At 33.3% G+C, this 21823-nt stretch overlaps 1 protein-coding gene across 5 annotated transcripts in view; it reads right to left on the bottom strand.

Annotated features, from left to right (window-relative positions):
* Nucleotides 1-21823, bottom strand: part of Exoc1 (exocyst complex component 1) — a 50732-nt gene that overhangs the window by 1482 nt on the left and 27427 nt on the right. For 3 of the 5 annotated variants that reach the window (XM_021722814.3, XM_021722815.3, XM_078021312.1), the window contains 9 exons: nt 20281-20386; nt 15875-15919; nt 14578-14741; nt 13667-13774; nt 12244-12320; nt 11447-11675; nt 7643-7826; nt 5095-5294; nt 1765-1959 (listed from right to left, as the gene is read on the bottom strand). In XM_021722814.3, the coding sequence (XP_021578489.1) occupies nt 1765-1959; nt 5095-5294; nt 7643-7826; nt 11447-11675; nt 12244-12320; nt 13667-13774; nt 14578-14741; nt 15875-15919; nt 20281-20386 (1308 nt within the window). The remainder of the gene's footprint in view (nt 1-1764; nt 1960-5094; nt 5295-7642; nt 7827-11446; nt 11676-12243; nt 12321-13666; nt 13775-14577; nt 14742-15874; nt 15920-20280; nt 20387-21823) is intronic. The other 2 variants (XM_021722816.3, XM_005320021.4) reach the window with 1 other exon arrangement.

The raw sequence follows: 21823 nt of genomic DNA, 5'->3' as shown, positions 1-21823 counted from the left end.
AAAGTGCTTTGTATATGTATTATCCTATTTAAGTCTCAAGAGGACCTGGTGAGGGTGGGTACTGTGATCATCATCTCCATTTCACAGATAAGGAAATATATTCTTCCAGGATTTTTTTTTCTTGTGAACCTCATAAATCCCAATTTTCTATCAATGTAAGACTAATCACTATTCCCTAACTGTTATTACCCTTTTCATCTTTAAGATCATGTTATTTCTTCCAGCTAGAATGCCATCCTCCCTACTTGTTAAAATTCCTCCTCTCTTATACTTTCAGATGTTAACAAAAATGTAATATCCCTAAATAGGCCTTCTATGATGTTAAAATCAGAATTACTCTCACTCATCTCTGGGCCTTTCAGCATGGTTTATAAGGAACAATGGCTTAAGTTAAGGTTTAAATCTCTTTATCATCTATTAGCTATGAGGTCTTTGTCATGTTATTCTATATCTCTAAGCTTTGATTTTTCTTATTTGTAAAATGGCAATGACAATAACAGTAGTGTCCACGTGAATGAGGCATCATTTATACTTTTCAAATAAGGAAGAGATTAAGCAACTTGCCCCAAATCATACAGCTTCATCTGGATCCAGATTATGAACCCATTTCTGATCCTAATCTCTACAAGCCCACTGTACTATATTCCACACTAAGATCTAAACAAACAAAACCAAATCCAATCAAATAAAAGAGAAGCAACTTAATGCCTTATCACAATAAAACATGGATATAAAATAAGCAGAAATGACTATAATTACAGAAATATTATTGCTTTCTTCTTCACAATTTATTAAACTGATTTGCATATTATGAAACTTTCTTCTTGTACTAAAAGTGGAAAACAGGAAGAATTTATAGAGGAATATTTTAAAGAAAAGCAGTATATATTCAAGCCAGGATGGTCAAAAGAATGAAGTAGCTGAGCACAGTGGCATATGCCTGTAGTCCCAGTGACTTGGGAAACTGAGGCAGGTCAGCCAGGACAACTTGGCAGGATCATCAGAAACTTAGCAAGACTCTGTCTTCAATTCCCCAGAAAACTTGGAATGGAACTATTATTTGACCCAGCTCTTCCACTCCTCAGCATATACCCAAAGGACTTAAAATCAGTGTACTACAGTGATATGGTCACATCAGTGTTTATAAGCAGATCAACTTCACAATATTAAACTATGAAACCAACCTAGGTGCTCTTCAACAGATGACTGGTTAAAGAAAATATGGCATATATAATACACAATGAAATATTACTCAGACTTAAAGAAGAATGAAAATTATGACATTTACAAGTAAATGGATGGAGCTGGAGAATATGATGTTTAAGTAAATCCCAAGAAACCAAAGACCAAATGTTCTCTCTGATATGTGGGGCGGGGAAGGGACTTATAGAAGTTCACTGGATTAAACAAAAGAAAAGAAGGGAAGAGAGGAGGGATGGGATTAGGAAAGACAGAGACTGAATCAGACATAACTTTCCTATGTTCATATATGAATATGTGACCAGTGTAACTCCACATCATGTACAATCACAAGAATAGGAAGTCGTACTCCATGTATGTATAATATGTAAAAACATACTCTACTATCACATATATCTAAAAAGAATAAAAAATTAAACAACAACAACAAAAAGACTATCTCCAAATAAAAAATAAGGATTGAGGATGTAGCTCAGTAGAAAGATCCTCTGGGTTCAATCCCCAAACCAAAAACCAAACAAGTAAGCAAACAATAAACCCCAAACCAAAAACCCTGAAGCATACCTGAAGTAAGTTTTCCTCTTCACATAAATGTTTGTCAACTTTCTTATAGAGGTTATCTAGGCCTTTTTTCACTTCCTTTCCAGGATATTCTTTAATAACTTTACGAAGTTCTTGTTTGTTAAATGCAAGTTGGTAGCTCACTTCCTCCTCTCTTATACCTTGTGCTACTCGAGCCTCAACACCTTCAAAGAAATGCTTTAAGGAGATGAAAATAAATAATAGTTAAGAATGACTGTTGTTATCATTACAATTAAACAAAAATCAGACAATAGCTGGGTGTGGTGATGCATGCCTGTAATTCCAGCTACTCAAGAGGCTGATGAAGGAGGATGGCAAGTGTAAGGCCAGCCTCTGCAACTTAGCAAGACCCTGTCTCAAAAATAAAAGTAGGGCTGGGTAATAGCTCAGTAATAGCACTAGCCTAGCATGTAGAAGACCCTGGGTTTAATCCCCAGGACTGAAACAAAACTAAACAACAACAAAAAAAACCCAAAATGATATTATGATACAGTACATATCCATTGTATAAAAACCAGACAATATGTGTGAAAGTATAAATAACAATCACCTATTATAACACTTAGAGATAATCATTATTAACATTTTAGATTTCTTTCTAATCTTTTGATGTAAGTACACAATTGAAATTACAACTACATACCTCGAATTTTCCACTGAATATTGTGAGTTTTTTTGGTGCTGGGGACTGAACCTAGAGCCTCATACATGCTACACACATACTTTACCACTGAACTACACACCTTGATTTCTCTTAAGTACAAATTGTAATGGTTACATAATAATCCATCTAATAACTGAATCACTATTCAGTTAATGGATATTTTTCTTTTTTGGGAGTTGACAAAATCTAGTCATATCTTTAAAAATATCTCTTATAAATATAATTGTCATAAATATCTTTTGTATAGTACTTACCCACAATACTAATTATTTTCTACTAAAAATTTCAATAACTGAAATTACCCAGTGGAGTAGTATGACCATTTTGAAGAGCTCTGTTGTGTACAAACTGCTTTCTAGGAAAGTTCAATTAATTTACATTTCTGTCAACAGTATATAAGACTGCTATCTTGAATTATTATAAAATCATGGTTGCTAGAGTACAGAAAGATTGTCATTTTATTCCATAATTTTTTGGCTAAATGAAATTAATTGCTCTCAAACATTTAGTAGTGATTCAGGAGCTATTCCTAGTTACATACTGGAGTCTTGGTACTTTACTGATCTTAAAAAGATCTTTGTTTAAATATATTGATTACAGTATGATTACAAATATTCTTCTCAGGTTGTCTTTAAGTATGTTTAGATTTTTAAAACATTTTCTTTAGTTGTTGATTAACCTTTATTTACTTACCTATACGTGGTGCTTAGAATTGAACCCAGTGCCTCACACATGCTAGCAAGCACTCTACCAACTGAGCCACAATTCCAGCCTTATATTTGAATTTTTAATATGAAATTTTGCTGTCTGATATGCCTGTATTTAAGCACTTTACAATATGATTTAATACTGATAAAGACAATACCCTGTCATTACTATTTTTTTCCCCCTTTGGGTACTAGGGATTGAACCCAAAGGTGCTTTATCACTGAGCCACATCTCCAGCCCTTTTTATTTTTTTATTTTGAGAATGGGCCTCGCTAAATTGCTTATGGCCTCACTTAATTGCTGAGATTACTGGTGTGAACCACCATTTCTGCCAATAAATGGATTTCAATATATTTATTTTTTGAATCTTGCCCCTTAATCAGAGATTAGTATTTTCAACATATCATACATATACTGGCAATGATAATCCCTACTCTCCATTCTTTAACTCTTATGTAGGTTTCAGGTCTTACTGGACTAGATAGAACTATGTTAAATAGTAAAGGCTTTTGGTGATGTTTCCACTTTAGATTTAATTTAAAAGAAAATCCCTATAATGCATTAAGCATCATGCAGGTTTTAGGTGCGAGATGGATGTGTGTATGTGTGTGTGTGTGTGTGTGTGTGTGTGTGTGAGTGATCATGGTTGAACCCAGAGGGTGCTTAATCACTGAACCACATCCCTAGCCCTTTTAAAAAAATTTGTATTTTGGGCTGGAGATGTGGCTCAAGCGGTAGCGCGCTCGCCTGGCATGCGTGCGGCCCGGGTTCGATCCTCAGCACCACATACCAACAAAGATGTTGTGTCCGCCGAGAACTAAAAAATAAATATTAAAAATTCTCTCTCTCTCTCTCTCTCCCCCCGCTCTCACTCTCTCTAAAAAAAAAAAAAAAAAATTTGTATTTTGAGACTGGGTCTCACCAAGTTGCTTACAGTTGCACTAAACTACTGAGGCTATCTTCTAACCTATGATTTTCTTGCCTCAGCTTCCAGAGCCTCTGGGATTATAGGCATATGCCACAGTGCCTGGCTGAGATGGATCTTTTGTCTGATTAATGGAGTACCTGCTGGGCATGGTGGCACATGCCTGTAATCCCGGCAGTTTGGGAGGTTGAGGCAGGAGGATTACAAGTTCAAACTCAGCCTTAGTAACTTAGTGAAGCCCTCAGCAACTCAGTGAGACTCTCTAAATAAAAATGGGCAATGGGCTGGGGATGTGACTCAGTGATTAAGCGCCCTTGGGTTCAATCCCTGGTTACAAAAAGAAAAAAATAAGTAGCTGTCTGATTCAGTTTTATAAGGAATTGGCTTTCTATATTTGATTAAATGTCTTTTAAATATTTCTTTGAATTATTTGCAACAGATATGTATTTGGTTTTAGTTTCAAATGAAAAAATTATAAAAGATGATTGATCATAATGTGGGCTAAGTTAGTTAGAAGGGTTCATTTAAGCTTCTGCTATGTTAAAAAAGTACCCTAAAATCATCATCTCCTTTTATTATTAGATCTGCTCTGTTAGGAAAGAAAGAAAAGCAAAGGTAATGTACAAAACAAATCTTGGTTTCCTTTTATCTTGGCACAGGCTGGTCATTATGAGGCAAGAATGGAAAGAGCCTGATATAATAGAAAGCCCAGCCAGCACTCCCACCCCAGCTTTGCTTTTACATACTATTTTGATGGCAGGCAAGTTTATTTACTTTCAGTTTCTTCATCTATAAAATGAGGGAATACTACCTTAGCTCAATCCATTTTCATAAAAAGAAATAATGTGCATAGAATATCTAGCAATGTCTCCAGACTGTCATCTTTGATAACTGAGTCTTTCTCCTATGTCAGTAGACCAGCAACTTTAAGATAAATAAATGCATGTTATTCACATGTAAACAGATGCACACAGGTACAAAACCAAGAAAAAATTCTGAATAAAAATATATTTACATTTAGTTTTTCAAGAGGCTGTCCTAAAGAGTAGATAACATAAGACTGAAGGTGATCTGTGTATTTCTGTTTGGCTTCTTTTTTTTCAGCTTCTAGACAGGAGATTTTCAAACGAGAAAGAGTTGCAAAAATATGGTGAAAGTTTTCCATCATAACCACATCCCTGGGGGTCTTCTGACTTTCATTTGCTACTTTCTCCACTAAAATCAAAGCAGAAAAAAAATATAAATAAAATCTCTGATATGACTATAACCATATTTAGTTATCAGCATAGTGGTGATTCTTTTTTTTTTTTTTCTCTTGTATGTTTAAGAATCAAGCACATTTCTGGACTAAATAAAAATATATATATTTTTTGTCTTGGAGAGTCTTTACAGAAACCTGAACACAGTTAAGTCATCCTAAAATAGAACCTTGTATAAATGGAAATTTAGTATGAGTTTTTTTTTTCCCCACCCCCCTGCAATAAAGGGGACTGAACCCAGGGATGCTCTACCATTGAACTTCATCCCTGGCTGTCTTTACGTTTATTTTGAGACAGGGTCTTGCTAAATTGCAGCATCTGGCTTTAAATATGCAATCCTTCTGCCTCAGCCTCCTGGGTGGCTGGGATTACAGGCATGTGCTACCATGCCCAACATAAAGGTGACTTTTTAAATCAGTGGGGAAATAAACTATTCAAAATGTTTCAGGACGAGTTTTTTTTTTTTGGTACTGTGGATTGAACCCAGAAGTGCTTGACTACTAAGCCACACCCTGAACCCTTTTTTATTTTGAGATAGGGTCTTGCTAAGTTGCTGAAGCTGGTTTTGAACTTGTGATCCTTCTGCCTTAGTCTCCCGAGTTGCTGGGATTACAGGCATGTACCACCATGCCTGGCTAAACTGGTCCTTTTGAGTACACTAAATTAAATCCCTATTTCACATCTTTCACTAAACTCCAAGATGATTAATTACTTAAAATGTAAAATAAATGAAAGGCAATTGAATTAGTGAAATACTTTATAGCTTATTCAGCTGGCAAAAAAAGTTGATAATACACAGTAATATCTAGCACTGATACAGCATATATAGTAATGGAAACTTTCACCAACTGCTCATAGCCCTTAACAGGTATGAGTTCACCATATCATGGTAATTTGGCAAAAGTCTTGAGATATACACAACCTCTTTGGCCCAGAAATTCTATTTATTTACAATTTACCCTAAGGAAATTATTCAACAAGTACACAAAGATAAATAAACTAGAGACAAAGTGAAACATATTAATAGAAGATTTTTAAAATAAATAATGAAATATGGAAGACTATCTAGTCATTAAAATGATTATAGTCACACATATTAATTGACAAGCATGCACAATAGGATTATAGGGTTCAGCAGCTTCCAAAATAGTATGTGTAAGGCATGATAAAAAATTTTGCATTAAAGCACACATGCAGGAACACCCCCACCCCCCACACAATATATATGTGCATATATATTGAGAAGAAGAGTGACACTGAACATTTTGGAAGAATAAAAATTAAGTGTCATTGCGGCTGGGGTTGTAGCTCAGTGGTAGAACACCCGCTTAGCCTGTGTGAGGAACTAGGCTCGATTCTCAGCACCACATATAAATAAATAAAATAAAGGTCCATTGACAAATAAAAAAAAAATTAAATGTTATCTCTGAACAATGAGATTACAAATGATTCTTGCTTCCTTCTTGATTTTAAAAAATCTGTTTTCCAATTTTTTGAGGGGGTATTTAATAAGCACATTTTATTTTAGAATAAACAGTACTAAGCTAATTTGAATTTTAAAAGAAAAAAAAAATCAACCAATCATTAAATCTATCTTTTCTCAAATGTTTCTATTCAAAATGTTATAAGCAACTGATGAAATGATTCCACTTCTTGTGAATTTCTTAGATTTTAAAATTCTTTTTTTTAATTTGTTTTTTAGTTATTGGTGGAAACATCTTTGTTTGTATGTGGTGCTGAGGATCGAACACGGGTCGAACGCATGCCAGACAAGCGCACTACCACTTGAGCCACATCTCCAGCCCCTTAAAATTCTTGAGTATAAGTAATCAGTACATTATTTCAAATTAAATGACATGTCTATTCTGTTTCTAATTTGATTGTGGGATTTGACAAGGAAGACAGTGAGTTATAGTATTATGGCACTAATCTCCCTATGCAACAAAAATTGAGGCCTAAAGAACTGAATGATTTGTTCACATTACATAGACATCACTGCTCATCATCTTTAGAGACTCTTATTAAAATGCAAATATAATCTTGGAGATCATTTTTTGTGTTTAAAAATGATTTTCAATTTTGTATAGTGATAAGTCCCTATAAACTCTAAAATGTAAGTGGTTTCTGAATATAAATAGGTTTTATGTAATGCTTCCTTTTCGGATTTAAGAAACCTTTAACTTCAGAAAACTTAAAATAAGACTATAGAATATGGAAAAGGAAGGTCATTTGTGTCTCCAATGTTTGAATTACCAGAAATAATGAAAACAATAGTCACAAAAATTCTTTCGAACAAAAGCTTACCATTAACAAACACTCCTCTGATGAGTTTGGTATAAGCTTTATCCAGATCTCCACGACGCTCTGCATTTTTAAAGATTGATTCTGCGAGTCCAGCAAATTCTTCAAATTCAGCAACAAATGGAAGAATTCCTACCTTACTTTTCTTTGAGATCTTTACTTCTTCCATTTGCCTTATTTGATTACTCTACAGTTAGGCAGAAAGGAGGGGAGAGAAATAGCCAAGGAACTTAGAAACTAAATATAATTATAATCAAATGCACATAAGATGAAGGCAGGAACATTAGTACCCTAGAATATTTGGAATGCTTATTTATAGCTTGAACTGTTAAAGATGAATCACAACAAGGGTAACCAAGAAATACTAATTGTATGGATTTTAAAAAACACTTTTCTAATATGTCTTATTTAAGAAAATAAGATTGAATAAGGAAAAATCAAACAAGACACACTGGAGAATTGTGAGCTTCAGGACTGTTAAATAAAAACAATAAATATGCAATTCTATCATTTATGAATTTATGGGCAATTGCCCATTCTGTGTTAGAGCAGATCAGATACCAGAGTACAGGTAAGATCTCTGTGGGTTAGTAGAACTGATGGCCATGTGGCCAAGTTTGAGAACAATAGCCATTTCTAATTTTCATCAATCTAAAATTTCTGTTTGGATAGGAAAATTTTTTCTTTGGGAGTATAGTAATGCAGAGGGAGGACAGGTATTTCTATTATAGGTTTGTATTATAAAGTTGCCCATCTATTAATGACTTAATTCTAAGTTTAGCAAAGTGCTTGTGCTTGACAAGTGATCAAGTGTAAAATGGGGATGTTTTATATAGACAGAATCCAGACACCAGCGTTGAAAAAGACCTGTTGCTTCAATTGTGGAACTATGTAATTCTTAGGGGATCTAGATCTACTCACAGTCAAATTATTTCAATTTCTTCCTATTGTTTAATGTGTCACAAATTTGGAAGTATAATTTAAACATTTGAAATGGACACATAATTATTTCAGGTATTAATATAAGAAGGCCCTGTGAGTACTGTCAACTATTTCATATTATCTTTACTAATGTTACCCTTCAGTAACGCTGATATCCATGAGGTGTAAATTTGGATGCAGCGGAGAAGGCAGTGGTAAGACTGCAGGTGCTTGAACCACAATGTCTGGGTTCGAATAGCAGCTCTGTGACTTTTTAACTGTTGACTTCAGGTAAGTCACTTCACCTGCCTAACCATCTGCCTGATGGGAGAGTGGTGGTGGTATGAGATGGTGTGTGCAAAATGCTTAGATCTGAGCCTGGTACACAGTAAACACTAATTATCAATGCTAGTCTATTGTTCTTACTAAGCTTCATATAGGTATTTCTCTGTGTAGCATTTAAAATATATAGGACATATAGTTTGAAGACACTTGAACATTAATAGGAAAAGTGTTTGTGTGTGTAAACTCAGGCTACTGTATATACTAAACATGACCTCCCACATGCTAGGCGAGTGCTCTACCTCCGAGTCACAACCCCAGCCTGCAGGGAATGTTTTAAATCCTCTCTGGATTTGTGTCAAGCACAGAGTAGAAATAGTGCATTCATTTAAGAAAAGGGTTATCAATGAGGAAATTCTAACAAAAGTCACCCAAATTTCTCTCAAGGTGGTTACCCAATCATACTGCCATCATCAGAACGACATGCAGGTTATTCACTGTTTAAGACTACAACTTTAATGATAGCCATATGTTATATTATTTGTTCAACTTTTTTCCATGGTAATTTAACTAAGTCAAATAATTCTTAAAGGTTTAAGAGAACAAGTCTGCATCACCATAGTGTGAAGAATCCTGAAAAGCAAGTGAAACACGGTTAAGACAAGTTCTGGATCACAGAATTCAGCTTGGTAGAACTTGATGTATAAGTGACTCTAAATTTTGCTCTAGTACAGGCAAGGATAGCTTTCTTGTCCTGTTCTTTGAAGAACACTTGATACTTTTTGCTTGGGCACCTGATGGAACTGTAGAACTCAGGTGCCATTCCACATTCTGTAGTCATTTGACATTTATGCTTTTTCCTCAACACACACAGATCCTGTTTATTACCTTTTCAAATTCTGCATGTCCTAGGTTTTTCTCTTGTTTTAAATGCCAAAGTATACAATACATATAACCTTGTTGGGAACATACAGTCTGCCAGACACTATAAGATATGATTTAAAATAGACAAAAGAGATGTATGATAGGCAGCAGGTAGGTCCTTTAGACGTATGAAATTTAGGAGATAATGTGAATCTATACTTTTCTCTAGGTTACACCATTTTTCTAGTACCTGTCTTGAGAGTAACAGGACCATTTTTTAATAAGCTATTCTTAATTACACAAGCTATGCGGGATTAGGCTCTTATTTTATGCCAGGTGTGTTAAGCACTTCATTTGAACCACTGTGTTCATCTATCTATTGCCATATCCTAAGTTCTACTGGGTCAAGCAAGAGGTACTCCATGAACTTACATTTTACTGATAAAAACAACTAAGCCTTTACATTCTGTAAACTTGTAGTGTCCTTATGATTTAGCATTACAACTGCATCTGTATCACATGGAACTCATTATCTTAGCCTTTGGTAGCTCTTCCTTTTCCTTTTAGCTGTCAGCCTATAGTCAGACTTAGGCTGACAGCTAAATGGTCAACTTTCATAGTATTTCCAATACCAAGTGAAATCATGTTGGTAGGATTAACAAGTTTATTAAAGAGATAGTCAAGTTTCTATAATAGATTGCTTTTATAGTTTCAGAAACTCTGTAAATATTATTTTACAGAGTATATAATATGTATAAAAATGTATATACTTTTTAATATTTTTACATAAAGTATAAAAAATGAGCCAGGTATGGTGGCATACACCTGTAATCTCATCTACTTGAGAGGCTAAAGCAGGAGGATCACAAGTTTGAGGTCAGCCAGGGCAACTTAGCAGACTCTAGTCTCAAAATAAAATGTTAAAAAAGACTAGAGATGTGGCTCAGTAATGGAGTGCTTGTCTACCATGTAGGAGGCCCTGAGTTCAATTCCTAGTAACCTCCCAAAATAAAAAATACATAAACAACATGGGTTTTTAATTGTCCTTAATATTTTTTTTACCTCTCACTATTGCATGGATATTCAAGAGTTAGCTATAACTGAGAGGTTACAGAGTAGAAATACTCAAATGATACATATCCACTTAAAAAGTAAATGCATTAATAAGATTAAACCCTTTTTAAAGGATATGATCCAGCTCAATTCAGACCTACAAACTTATGAAAACCTAACAAACAATAAAATAAGTTGCTAATGATTTTTTTACCCTACTAGAATAAGAAAAATAATGATTACTGGATATTATTATAATAATTCATTCTTAAAATAAAGCTATACAATTATAAAATTATTAAACTACTAAAATAAAGAAAACTATCAATTAAAATAATAAAAAATTAGCTTTCTCATAAGAATATAAGAAAAAATTGTAACAATAAGCCCACATGACAGTTTGACTTGTTCCATGAAGTCAATGGTCACTGAGATGTCAGTAATCAGTGGCTCTTTTACACAGCTGCTGCCACTGTGCCACCTACTCTGGAACTTGCCAAGATTCACAGCACAGCACAGATGGCATAGTGCCATCCCACTAACTGTTCATATAGGTTGACACCAATACCCATTTTTAAGGCTTTGGGGGATACAAACATTAGAACCCCAAGAGAAAGCTGGAGACCCCTTGGTCTAAGTACCTAGTTTTAAGAAATGATTAAAATTATTGTTATAAAAAAAACTTACAATGCATTTGTCAAAGTTTCTTTTGACAGTCACTAAAACATTTCCCAATGTAGTACTTAGAAAAGAAGCAGGATCCACATTTTGTGCAGTCCATACATGGTGACTCATTTTGACTAGCATGTAAAGGGAGTTAAAACTATCAATTTTGTCTCCTAATGCAATTAGGTTGTTTAGTTCTGGCTCAATGCAGCGAAATATTTTAATCATCATTTGTCGAATCATATCTTTCCTGTTTAGAAAATATAAAGAATATAAAAGTTATTATAAGCTTCAGGTGAATTAATTCACAATATAAAAATAACTAAAATTTAGTATTTCAATGAAAAATGTCCAAATTGATGAACTTACTACTGTACAATTTCCAATATAAAAATATTTTAATGAAGGTAAGTTCTTATCGTTCCAATAAGCTTTATGTCATCTGTAAAGATGGATTCTGAAATGTGTTTCATGAATACTAAGAAATTCATTACAATTCAAAGGCTGCCTCTTATAAGCAAATGTCAGAATTGGATGAATCTTCTGTGATTACTAGGAAGAAGAATTGAAGGGCCACACAACACCAATTTTAATCCAGTAAAATCTTATCAGTGCTGTCAGGTTACTGAAAAACACCTGCACTCCTCAATGAACAGCACTTCTCTATGTTTCAATTTGAAGTTTGTTTTTTTTGGTGCTGAGGATTAAATCCAGGGCCCTGCATATGCTAGGAAAACAACTAACTGAGCTATATCCCCGGCCCACTAAAAGTTAATTTTTTTTTCCAAAATAAATAAGAGACATTAACAAATACATACTCAGATGACACAGCCAATTGTGTGCTAGAATTATGTTGTCGTGATAACATTCCTCCATCCAGATCCTCTGCTTCAGTCTGTAAAAATTATTTAGGTACTTTACATAATAAAAGACCAACAATTTGACTAGTTTATATAGCAAAAGCCTGCTCAGTCTTAAAATGTCTAGGAGAGAATACACTATGAAAAGTAATGATTTTTTATTGGTAGTATAATGATTTTTTAATGATAGTATTCCTAATGAAGCTACATAATTTAGTGTGCTATTTAAGGATATTCATGAAATGCATTTTTATTAGAATTTTACCTGAGAATTACTTTGGGGTGAGAAGGTGTATTTATCTGTGTGCACATGGTGGGGGGAGGGAGAGTGCTAGAGGCTAGGAATATTAGGAATGGCAAGGCAGCTCAACAAAAAAATGGAAAATATCCAAAAACAATTTTTAAAAGAAAATTGAAACAATTAAGGAAACCTCACCAATCACTGTAACAAAACTTGAACATTTAAAAATATATCAGGGGACTGGGGTTGTGGTTCAGTGGTAGAGTGCTATGAGGCATTGGGTTTGATTCTCAACACGATATAAAAATAAAATAAAGATATTGTGTCCACCTAAAAAAAAAACAAAACTGGAAAAATACTGGCTGGGGTTTTGTGGCTCAGTGGTAGAGCACTTGCCTAGCATGTGTGAGGCACTGGATTTGATTCTCAGCACCGAATATACATAAATGAATAAAATAAAGGTCCATCAGTGTCTAAAATGAAAAAAAAAAGATATCGAAAATTCTTATAAACCAACAAATAAGCAAACTTATCACCAATACCATCATTACCAACAATGAAATCCCAACCATTTCTAGCAACAAATGAAAATCAGTCATAAAATGAATTTTCTGTCTAAGGAAAACATTTTTAAGATGACCTTAATTTAAAAAATCACTCTATTTGTACTGTGTTTTTAAGTTCTTCAAATTTTCTATGCTAGAAAATCACTTATTTTCTTTCCTCACATTTATGCCACCCCAACGCATGCTGAACAGGCATCACTATATCCACTTTATAGAAGAGAAAACTAGGGATTAAATGATTGGCTTAAGGTGTGTAGTTAGTAAATATTATATACATACACATACACATTTTTTTTTTCTTGGTAATTATTTGAAATGTTAAAATTATTTTTTAATAATATTCTTTAGAAAGTAAACACAAACATTAGAGAATGTTTCGGTGTAAGACATTCTGGACTATCAGGTGCCCAAACTATCACTGCTTTGATTATTTTATGACATGACAAAATGTTTAAAGATCACTATATCACACATTCTTTCCTTTTCTGTTTGGATAATGAAACTCTGACCACATGTTATTTAGTTTAATTATGTTACAGACTATAATACCAGTCAAAATAGATGTACATCATACCATAGTTCCAGGCATACTTGGATGTTGTTGCAGTTTGAAAAATTTACTTATGAAGTCCTGTTCTGCCAGACACAGGGGTTCTAGTTCACTTAGTACCTGTTCAAAGATCTAAAGAAAACCAAAATGATCCTATAGTGAAAAAGTTGTATGAAGTACTCAAAATAACATCCCCAATTAATTCCCTCTGTTATAAAGACCTGGATTATACTGCATTGCCTTTGGGCTTCTGTTGGGTTTACAGAACCCCATAGACACCCCCTTCCAAAAATGGTAGGACAAATACAATATAACCCAGGTAACACAGGCCCACAGAACATACTTAAAAAAAACTCAAAAGGGCTTTTCTCTTCAAATCTAGGAAGTGGAACACAGAGATAAACTTTTAAAACTTATTTGATTAATGCAGAGCCCAGTTAAGCTGTTATTTTCCCTTTGTGGTTATTTGAATAACTTAAGAGAGCACTTTATGACTGAATTATTTTTTTGGTACTGGAGATTGAACCCTGGGATGCTTTACCATGGAGTTATACTCCTAGTCCTTTTTATTCTTTATCTTGAGATAAGGTCTTGCTAAATTGCTGAGGCTGGCCTTGAACTTGTGACTCTACCTCTCAGCCTTTTGAGTTGCTGGAATTATAGTCATGTACTATAGTGCCTGGCACTTTATGATTTATGAAAATGAATTTAAAAAAACCTTTTATGTTATTCAATTGATAATTCACATTTTAGTTGCCATTTGACTAGTATTTTTTTTCCCCAGATTCAATTCGGAATTGGAAAGAAAGACATGGCTAATGTCTTAAAGAAACCCCAAAGAACCTAAATCTTTGAAAACACTTAAAGCAACCGTAAACTGCTGTTAGAAAAGAAAAAGTAATGCTAATGGTTAAGAAGTACTTGTTTTATTTTACCTTATCAAATTTGGTTCTGTCAGCAACATCAAGATCAGATGCAGACATATTTCCCATATCCAACAGGGAAGATGACTGGGATCTGCGATTCCCTGAACTCTGAACACTGAGTTTATTTAGACTAGAAGTAGATCCAGTTAATTTCCCAGAACTTCCATGAAGACCTAAGAAATAATAAAACTTTGAAAGTTGTGATCTTTACAAATAAAAGATCTGGAGTATAAATCAGGGCTACCTCCTACTGTCTTGGTCTTTTAGGACTCACATTACTTAGTGCACAAGGGGCAGGATGTACAGTGTCCTTGTTGTTTAGTAACATTTGTGTCCCATTCCAGTGCATATTGCAAAGAGAAGCAAAACTACACAGATCCATAGAATAGGACTGAAAGGACCAGTATGCTAACTTGATTTTGTTTTATTTCTGCAGAAAACTGCCTGAATCATTCATGTCCACCTTAAATCTGTATATTAGGTTGATCTATATGTAACTGCCAATACTTAATCATTTTGCCCTATAAAAAAAGAGTCAATTACATATAATTCAACTTAATATATTCCAGGACCTAGAAACTCTGCTTTTTCCAGTAAATGAACTACTTAACTCCAGTTCTTAAAAAACTAGAAAAAATAAAGAAAAGCAAAGCATACCGAGAATTTACTATACTTAAAACATAAATTAAACGTAATGCATGTATCACTAATCATACTTATTATGAGATGTCTGTGTTTAGGCTGAATTTAGGTATCTATCATAGCCATGAAGAGAAGTAAGAACATACGGCTGGACAATCTCACAACACCAAGGAATTAAAGGATTCAAAATTTATAAGAAAATGTAATATTTTGACTTAGAATTAAATGCAAATAATACATATAATATTTAAAAACATTTTTCTTCAATACCTCTCAGTTAATTTGTACTACTTGCTAATGGTCAGAAGGGACAAATGGAGATCTAGCAGTTAAGACAAACTTTGGCTTCATTATGCAAATCTGACCATATCTGTAAATTTTTTAAAAATAGAGTTTCTAAATACAGCCTGAAAATAAAAGTTTGATGGTTAAGCCTTTTCATAAATTTCTGACACTAAGTTTTACTACTTGCCATATAATTTCCTATATTACCTATTTCTTAGATATAGCCATACCACTACCATCATGTTGGTTTTCTTTCTCCAATACCTGGCAGTTCAAAGCAATTGATATTTCTGATATATTTTTCAAGACAAATAACTAGTTACTAGACATTAAACAAACATGCATTGAGAATACCTTCTAATACACTAAGCATACTCACTCTCTGTTTCCTGTTTGACAGCACTTTCTTTTCGAGGCAGTGTAGCTGTGATGGATTAGGTTGCAAGCATCAAAGACAAAGACAAGTTAATAAACTGCAATTTGCACAAACCATGCACAAGAGGAAGTTAAAGCTCTAGTTTAAAAGACACATGCAAAGAACCATGAGCATCAAGTAACAAGAAGTGGAAACACATGTTTAGTTGGTCAGCTACTGTTTGAGAAATTATGAGAGAATAAACTTTACTAGTTTTTAATGTACTGTTTTTTATATTCAGAAAAAAAATCTATATTTCTCAACACCCCCACATACTTTTAAATGATTTTTGTTTTAACGCTAGGAAGCTGGTACAGTTAAATTTAAAAGGTGATTTGCAAGTTCTGGTTTCTTGAGAAAATGAAGTTCAAGTAATAATTTAATACAGTGGAGATTTATTAGAACGAAGTTGTATATTTAGATATTAACAATCTTTGTTCCTTGAAAGTTCCTGAAAGAAATCTCTACTGTGCTAAATAATTTTGTGCTATATCTTATGAAAATTATGTAAGGGATTTAAGACCATTTTAAAATTAAAAACAAATATCGAGTTTAATTACTAATTGTCTTGTGAAAAAGCACATATTTAATACTAACAATCAGGAGATGCAGAAGGGGAAGGTTGAAGGAACAGATCTAATATAAGATTTTGAACTCTTTTAGGGTCATCTGGCATTTCTTTTATTCTAAAACTTTGCTTTATACAATATTTATATATCACTTTTAGAGCTCATCTTGTGAATGATGCTAAACTCAAATTAGAAGTTAATGTGGGGCTGGGGTTGTGGTTCAGTGGAAGAGTGGTCGTCTAGCATGTGTGAGGCACTGGGTTTGATCCTCAGTACCATATGGATATAAAATGAAGATATTGTATCCACCTAAAAAACTAAAAAATAAATACTTAAAAAAAGTTAATGTGAAAGACAAAAAAATAAACCATAGAATGAAACAGGAAGCTAAAGAATATAAACATAATCTAAAATTACCCTAAAAACAGAGAACAATGTGCCAGTTGACACCATCCCTGAACACTTCAAGGCAAAAGACCAAGTATAAGCTTCTAGCTTACTAAACCTGTGATACAGATATCTTCCCAGCCATGGCTACCTGAAGCTCAAAGGAATATGAAACAAAAATCCTGCACATTAAAGTGGCAAAGAGGAATTGCAGTAGAGATAATAGCAAGCTAATCTGAACAGTACTTTCTACTGGTCTTTGGTTACCATTATGCTATGTTCACTAGTTTCAGGACAGAGCTTAATATTTACATAATTTTCTTTTTTTAGTAGCTAATAGTGAATACAGAGTTACTAGTAGTGCCCATTAATTATAATTTGGGGTTCATAAAATTAATCTATGTTATTTATCAGCAATAAGGAGTACTACTCAAGTAAAATTTTTAATGTCTTTAAATAATCCCTAGGAGAATATAAACTTAATAAAGATAGGGTCTTTTCTTGTTGCATTCTCAGTACCTATTGTATAATAAGTAATAGGTATTATTATATGTGATTAATGACTAATTATTGAATTACAATTCTAGCCAGCTGTGATTGAGCGTTGTATTCAAGAAGGGTTTTAGCATTAACAAGATTTCTCAGTGGAAAAACAATGATATAATGATTTTGGCACATAATTTTTAAGAATTTATAATATTAAATAGGAGGGAGAATAACAACAAATGAATATATTAAGTAACTGTCATGTAGAAAAAAATGATGGTGATTTAAAAAATAATTACTAAATTTCCTTTGCCTGCTATTTTATTGAAGTACATTTGTAGCCTGTAAAGAAAAAAAAAAAAAGTACCAAAATATTCACCCTAGGGTAAAAATTCTTTGCCTCTGAGGATATCAAAGTAAACTTACTAATCAAGCTTATTAATGATCTATATAAAGACCTTATCACATACTTTCCTGGCATCTTTAATATATTTTGAATTATTTGGATTAAGTAGATATTAAAGACTTAAGAGTTGCTTAAAAAGAGAAGGATGTTCCCTTGGCTCTCTATAACTATACTGACTATGCAACTTCCTTTTGTTACATTCTATCTCACTATTCATATCAGAGTTACTAGTAGTGCCCATTTCCTTTTGTTACATTCTTATCAGCAAGTAAAAAGCAATAGAAATTTAAATTTCATTTATAATTACTTAACTTTGATTCATTGAAAAATTCTTTCCAAATTTTCAGGTTTCTATTTTAGTTTATAATTACTATTTAAAGTTCATTTAAACATCATTTGGATCATTGAAAAAAAATCTTTAAAAAAACTACATTTTGCCTTATTTAGCATTTAGGTCATTTGTATTTAATTTGAAATTTACTTTTTTTTTTTAAGTGAATGTTTCCAACTAATAAATTAGATCTTCAGAGATGAACCAAACTGTTTTTATCTTCTGAATTATTTAGTTTTCCTTCTTGCTCTTTTTTAAGTTTTCCTTCTCTTATAGCTAAGATCAAAATAACTGCTACTGTAGTTTTCTAGGCATCACAAAATTACTCTCCTATTCATTACTTTTTAATAGATACATAGGAAAAATGATTCTGACACTTCTAAAAACTATGAAACTGCCTTCTAAATGTGCATTATGTGAATTTATTTATTTATCTATTTATCTATCTATCCATCTATTTATTCTGTGGTGCTGGAGATTGAACCCAGGGCCTTGTGCATGCAAGGCAAGCACTCTACCAACTGAGCTATATCCCCAGCCCTAAAAATGTTTTTAATGAGATAATACAAGAACTTCTCAAGGAGTAAGAAAGAAAAAGTTTAGGTCTCAGGTTAATGCATTGATAACACTAAGATACTATTATACTTGATTTAAGTTTATTTTTATTATTTCATTTATTTTAATGTGGCTCTGACTTGTTTTCATATACAGAAGTTCTCTCGATATAAAATGGTTCACTAACAAGTGATGACAAATATACTTAATGAAACATTAAACATGTAACTGCATTAATAATATGCTCTTTACTCAAAAAAAAAAGCATAACATATCCACAGTGAAACATTAACAAGAATACACCACTGTTCAAGAACAATTAACCTTTAGGATGAGTTAGCATTTCTGTTTCCAAAAGCCTAATGTCCCAAGATTCTTATCAGTATCTTTACTAAAGTTTATTATATTTACTGACAATTTCTAATGTCTGGACAGTATAACTAAAATATTCATGTATTATTATTATTAATTTTTTTTGGTAGCAGGTATTGAACCCAGTGGCTCTTAACCACTGAGCCATATACCCAGCCCTTTTTATATTTTATTTAGAGACAGGGTCTCCCTAAGTTGCTTAGGGCCTTGCTAAGTTGCTGGGATTGACTTTGAACTCACATTCCTCCTCTCTTCGACTTACAAACCACTGAGATTACAGGAGCGGGCCACCATGCCCAGCTGGCGTTGTATTTTTTAAATAACAGTGAATACAAAAGAATTACCACTAAAGACAGTCTTCTCTGTCCCTATAGAAACATGTGCTATCAATTTTCGATCAAGTTTACTGGTTACTGAGCTGCTTAGGGCATAGGCTACTTTCAACAAGCAAATGCTAAACTCATTATTCTAAAGGAGAGCTATGCAGACACAGTGAGGAGGAATACACAATGTAGCCCTTTAAGGCCAGGTTTGGACTTGAATAGGCACAGAATTTCATCCAAATGGAACTCCAGAGATGGATACATGCAAGAGCACAACTTGGCCTCAGCACATCAGGGTCCTTAACTTGATACTTTCACTGGCTATTCACAAATTATGGCTTTTGTCCATTTAAAATATTTAGAAGCAACAAAAAATAACATGTGTAACAAAAAATAAATATCGCTTTAGGAAAATAAGGCATAATCAGAGGGAAATTTTGGGCATTTTTATAGTCCCTTGACCAGGGAAAAAAAATTCTTAAACTTTCTCTTTAATTCAAAATAGCCAATGAGAAGTAAGAAGCCAGGAATCACTTTCATTTCTCTGAAAAGAGCAATGACTTAAGAGATCAATGACCTGCACCCACTGTTACAAAGATCTTCTAGGGAATCAGAAACTGAACTTTCAACATCAGTCTCATAGTCTAATACTTTCTCTACCACACTGTGCTTCATCTTCTCATTAACTGCTTTTTCCCTATGAATATATATTTTTATATATAGCATAAACACAATTGCTGTCACAAACCCACAAATTATAGTTTTAATTAGTAAAAAAAGTATATGTGTTTTTATGAAACATTTATAAATCAAATATATTAGATCTCCTCTTTCATTAATTCTATTGTATCTTCTTCCATCTTGTTGAAAAATCTTAGAATTATGTCATAAATAAAACCATTTATAACAGGAAGATAATGAACCAACATGCCTAAGCTTACCAAACTTCTTGCTTTCTTTAGTTGTGCCAGTCATCTTGATTTTTGCAACTTCAAAGAAATCTTTGATTTCTCTTTCATACAGTCGGGATAAATAATCCATGTAATTCTTAAAACAAATGTAACATGTACTTCTTATTAATAAAACATATATAACAATTTCTACTTTTCAATCTCCACCCAATCCCTCAAGTTTCTTATAAATTTTTTTTTTTTTTGGTCAAAAACCTTGATGCATTTAATAGTATGTTAAAAAGTAGGCTACTTTCTTTCACACTTTTTTTTTTTAAACTAGAGACTGAACTCAGGAGTGTTGTACCATTGAGCTATATTCCCAGTACTTTTTATTTTGAGATAGGGTCTCATTATGTGGCTGAGGGCCTTACTAAAATTGCTGAGGTTGGCCTTGAACTTGTGATCCTAAACTGAGGCTCCCAAGTCACTAGGATTACAGGTTTACACCATTGTACCTGGCACCGTTGCACACTTGAAATATTGTTACAATCATATGTGGCAGAATATTTGAATCAGGGAAATCATGTTTCTGCTGTCTCATGTTGTGATGATAGCACAGTACTTTACTTTGTTAGTCTAATACAGGACACTGAAGTGGTTTTGATGTTTTGCTATGACTGTGTTACAATCCATCCCTAATAAATTGTTTCCTTGGGGCAATTTCCTAAGGTCCCTAGGGTCCAAAGAATATGATTCTTTATGATTCTTCCTCCACACTGCCATGTTGTTTGACTGATACACAGTGTCCCTGGCAATGGGGAACATTTAGTTTCACTGAGCCCTTGTTGAACTTGGGTGTTATGGCATATATAAATTATTTTCAGTAAAAATTTAGAACAACTAATTTTCATAATTAATGTGTTTTCTTGATTTGGTTAACTGTTCCTTACATGAAAACACCCATTATTTGGCATGCAAACTAATTTCTTTATCATCTCTGCTTATTGTCACATAAAAATACTTATGCCCTCAGGAAGGACTCTTCAACAGTAGGAGGCCAGACATTTTTCCAAGTCCAAAGTTTAATGCCATTATATCATAGAGTTTGACTAAATTTAAACAAAGAGAAAAATTGTTCCTAGCAATTTTTAAAAATTTATCAAGGAATCTAAGCTTCAACTTCCTTTATTTTCTCAAATTAATATATCATTCTTTAGAACAGGTTTATGTTCCTGCTTTAAAGATCAGGTATAACTTTCCAGAACTTACAAACTATGTAAACATTTGGATATTTTACTCAGAATTCACTTTATTTATTTATCTATCTATTTATTTAGTTATTAAAGTTGCAGATGGACAGAATGCCTTTATTTTGTTATTTTCATGTGATGCTGAGGATCGAACCCAGTGCCTCACACATGCTAGGCAAGTACTCTGCCACTAAGCCATAACAGCAGCCCCATGGCTATGATTCTTTATACATGAAGAATCCGGACTTGACTTTTCCTATCCTTCCAAAAAGGGGGAGTTGTGTACACCAAACAAGTGGAAATAGCTATCAGGATTTAATTAGGTATTATTTCTTAAAAAG

This window comes from Ictidomys tridecemlineatus, chromosome 9, assembly GCF_052094955.1.
Source record: "Ictidomys tridecemlineatus isolate mIctTri1 chromosome 9, mIctTri1.hap1, whole genome shotgun sequence".
NCBI lineage: Eukaryota > Metazoa > Chordata > Mammalia > Rodentia > Sciuridae > Ictidomys > Ictidomys tridecemlineatus.
This window is presented reverse-complemented; position numbering and strand designations above follow the sequence as displayed.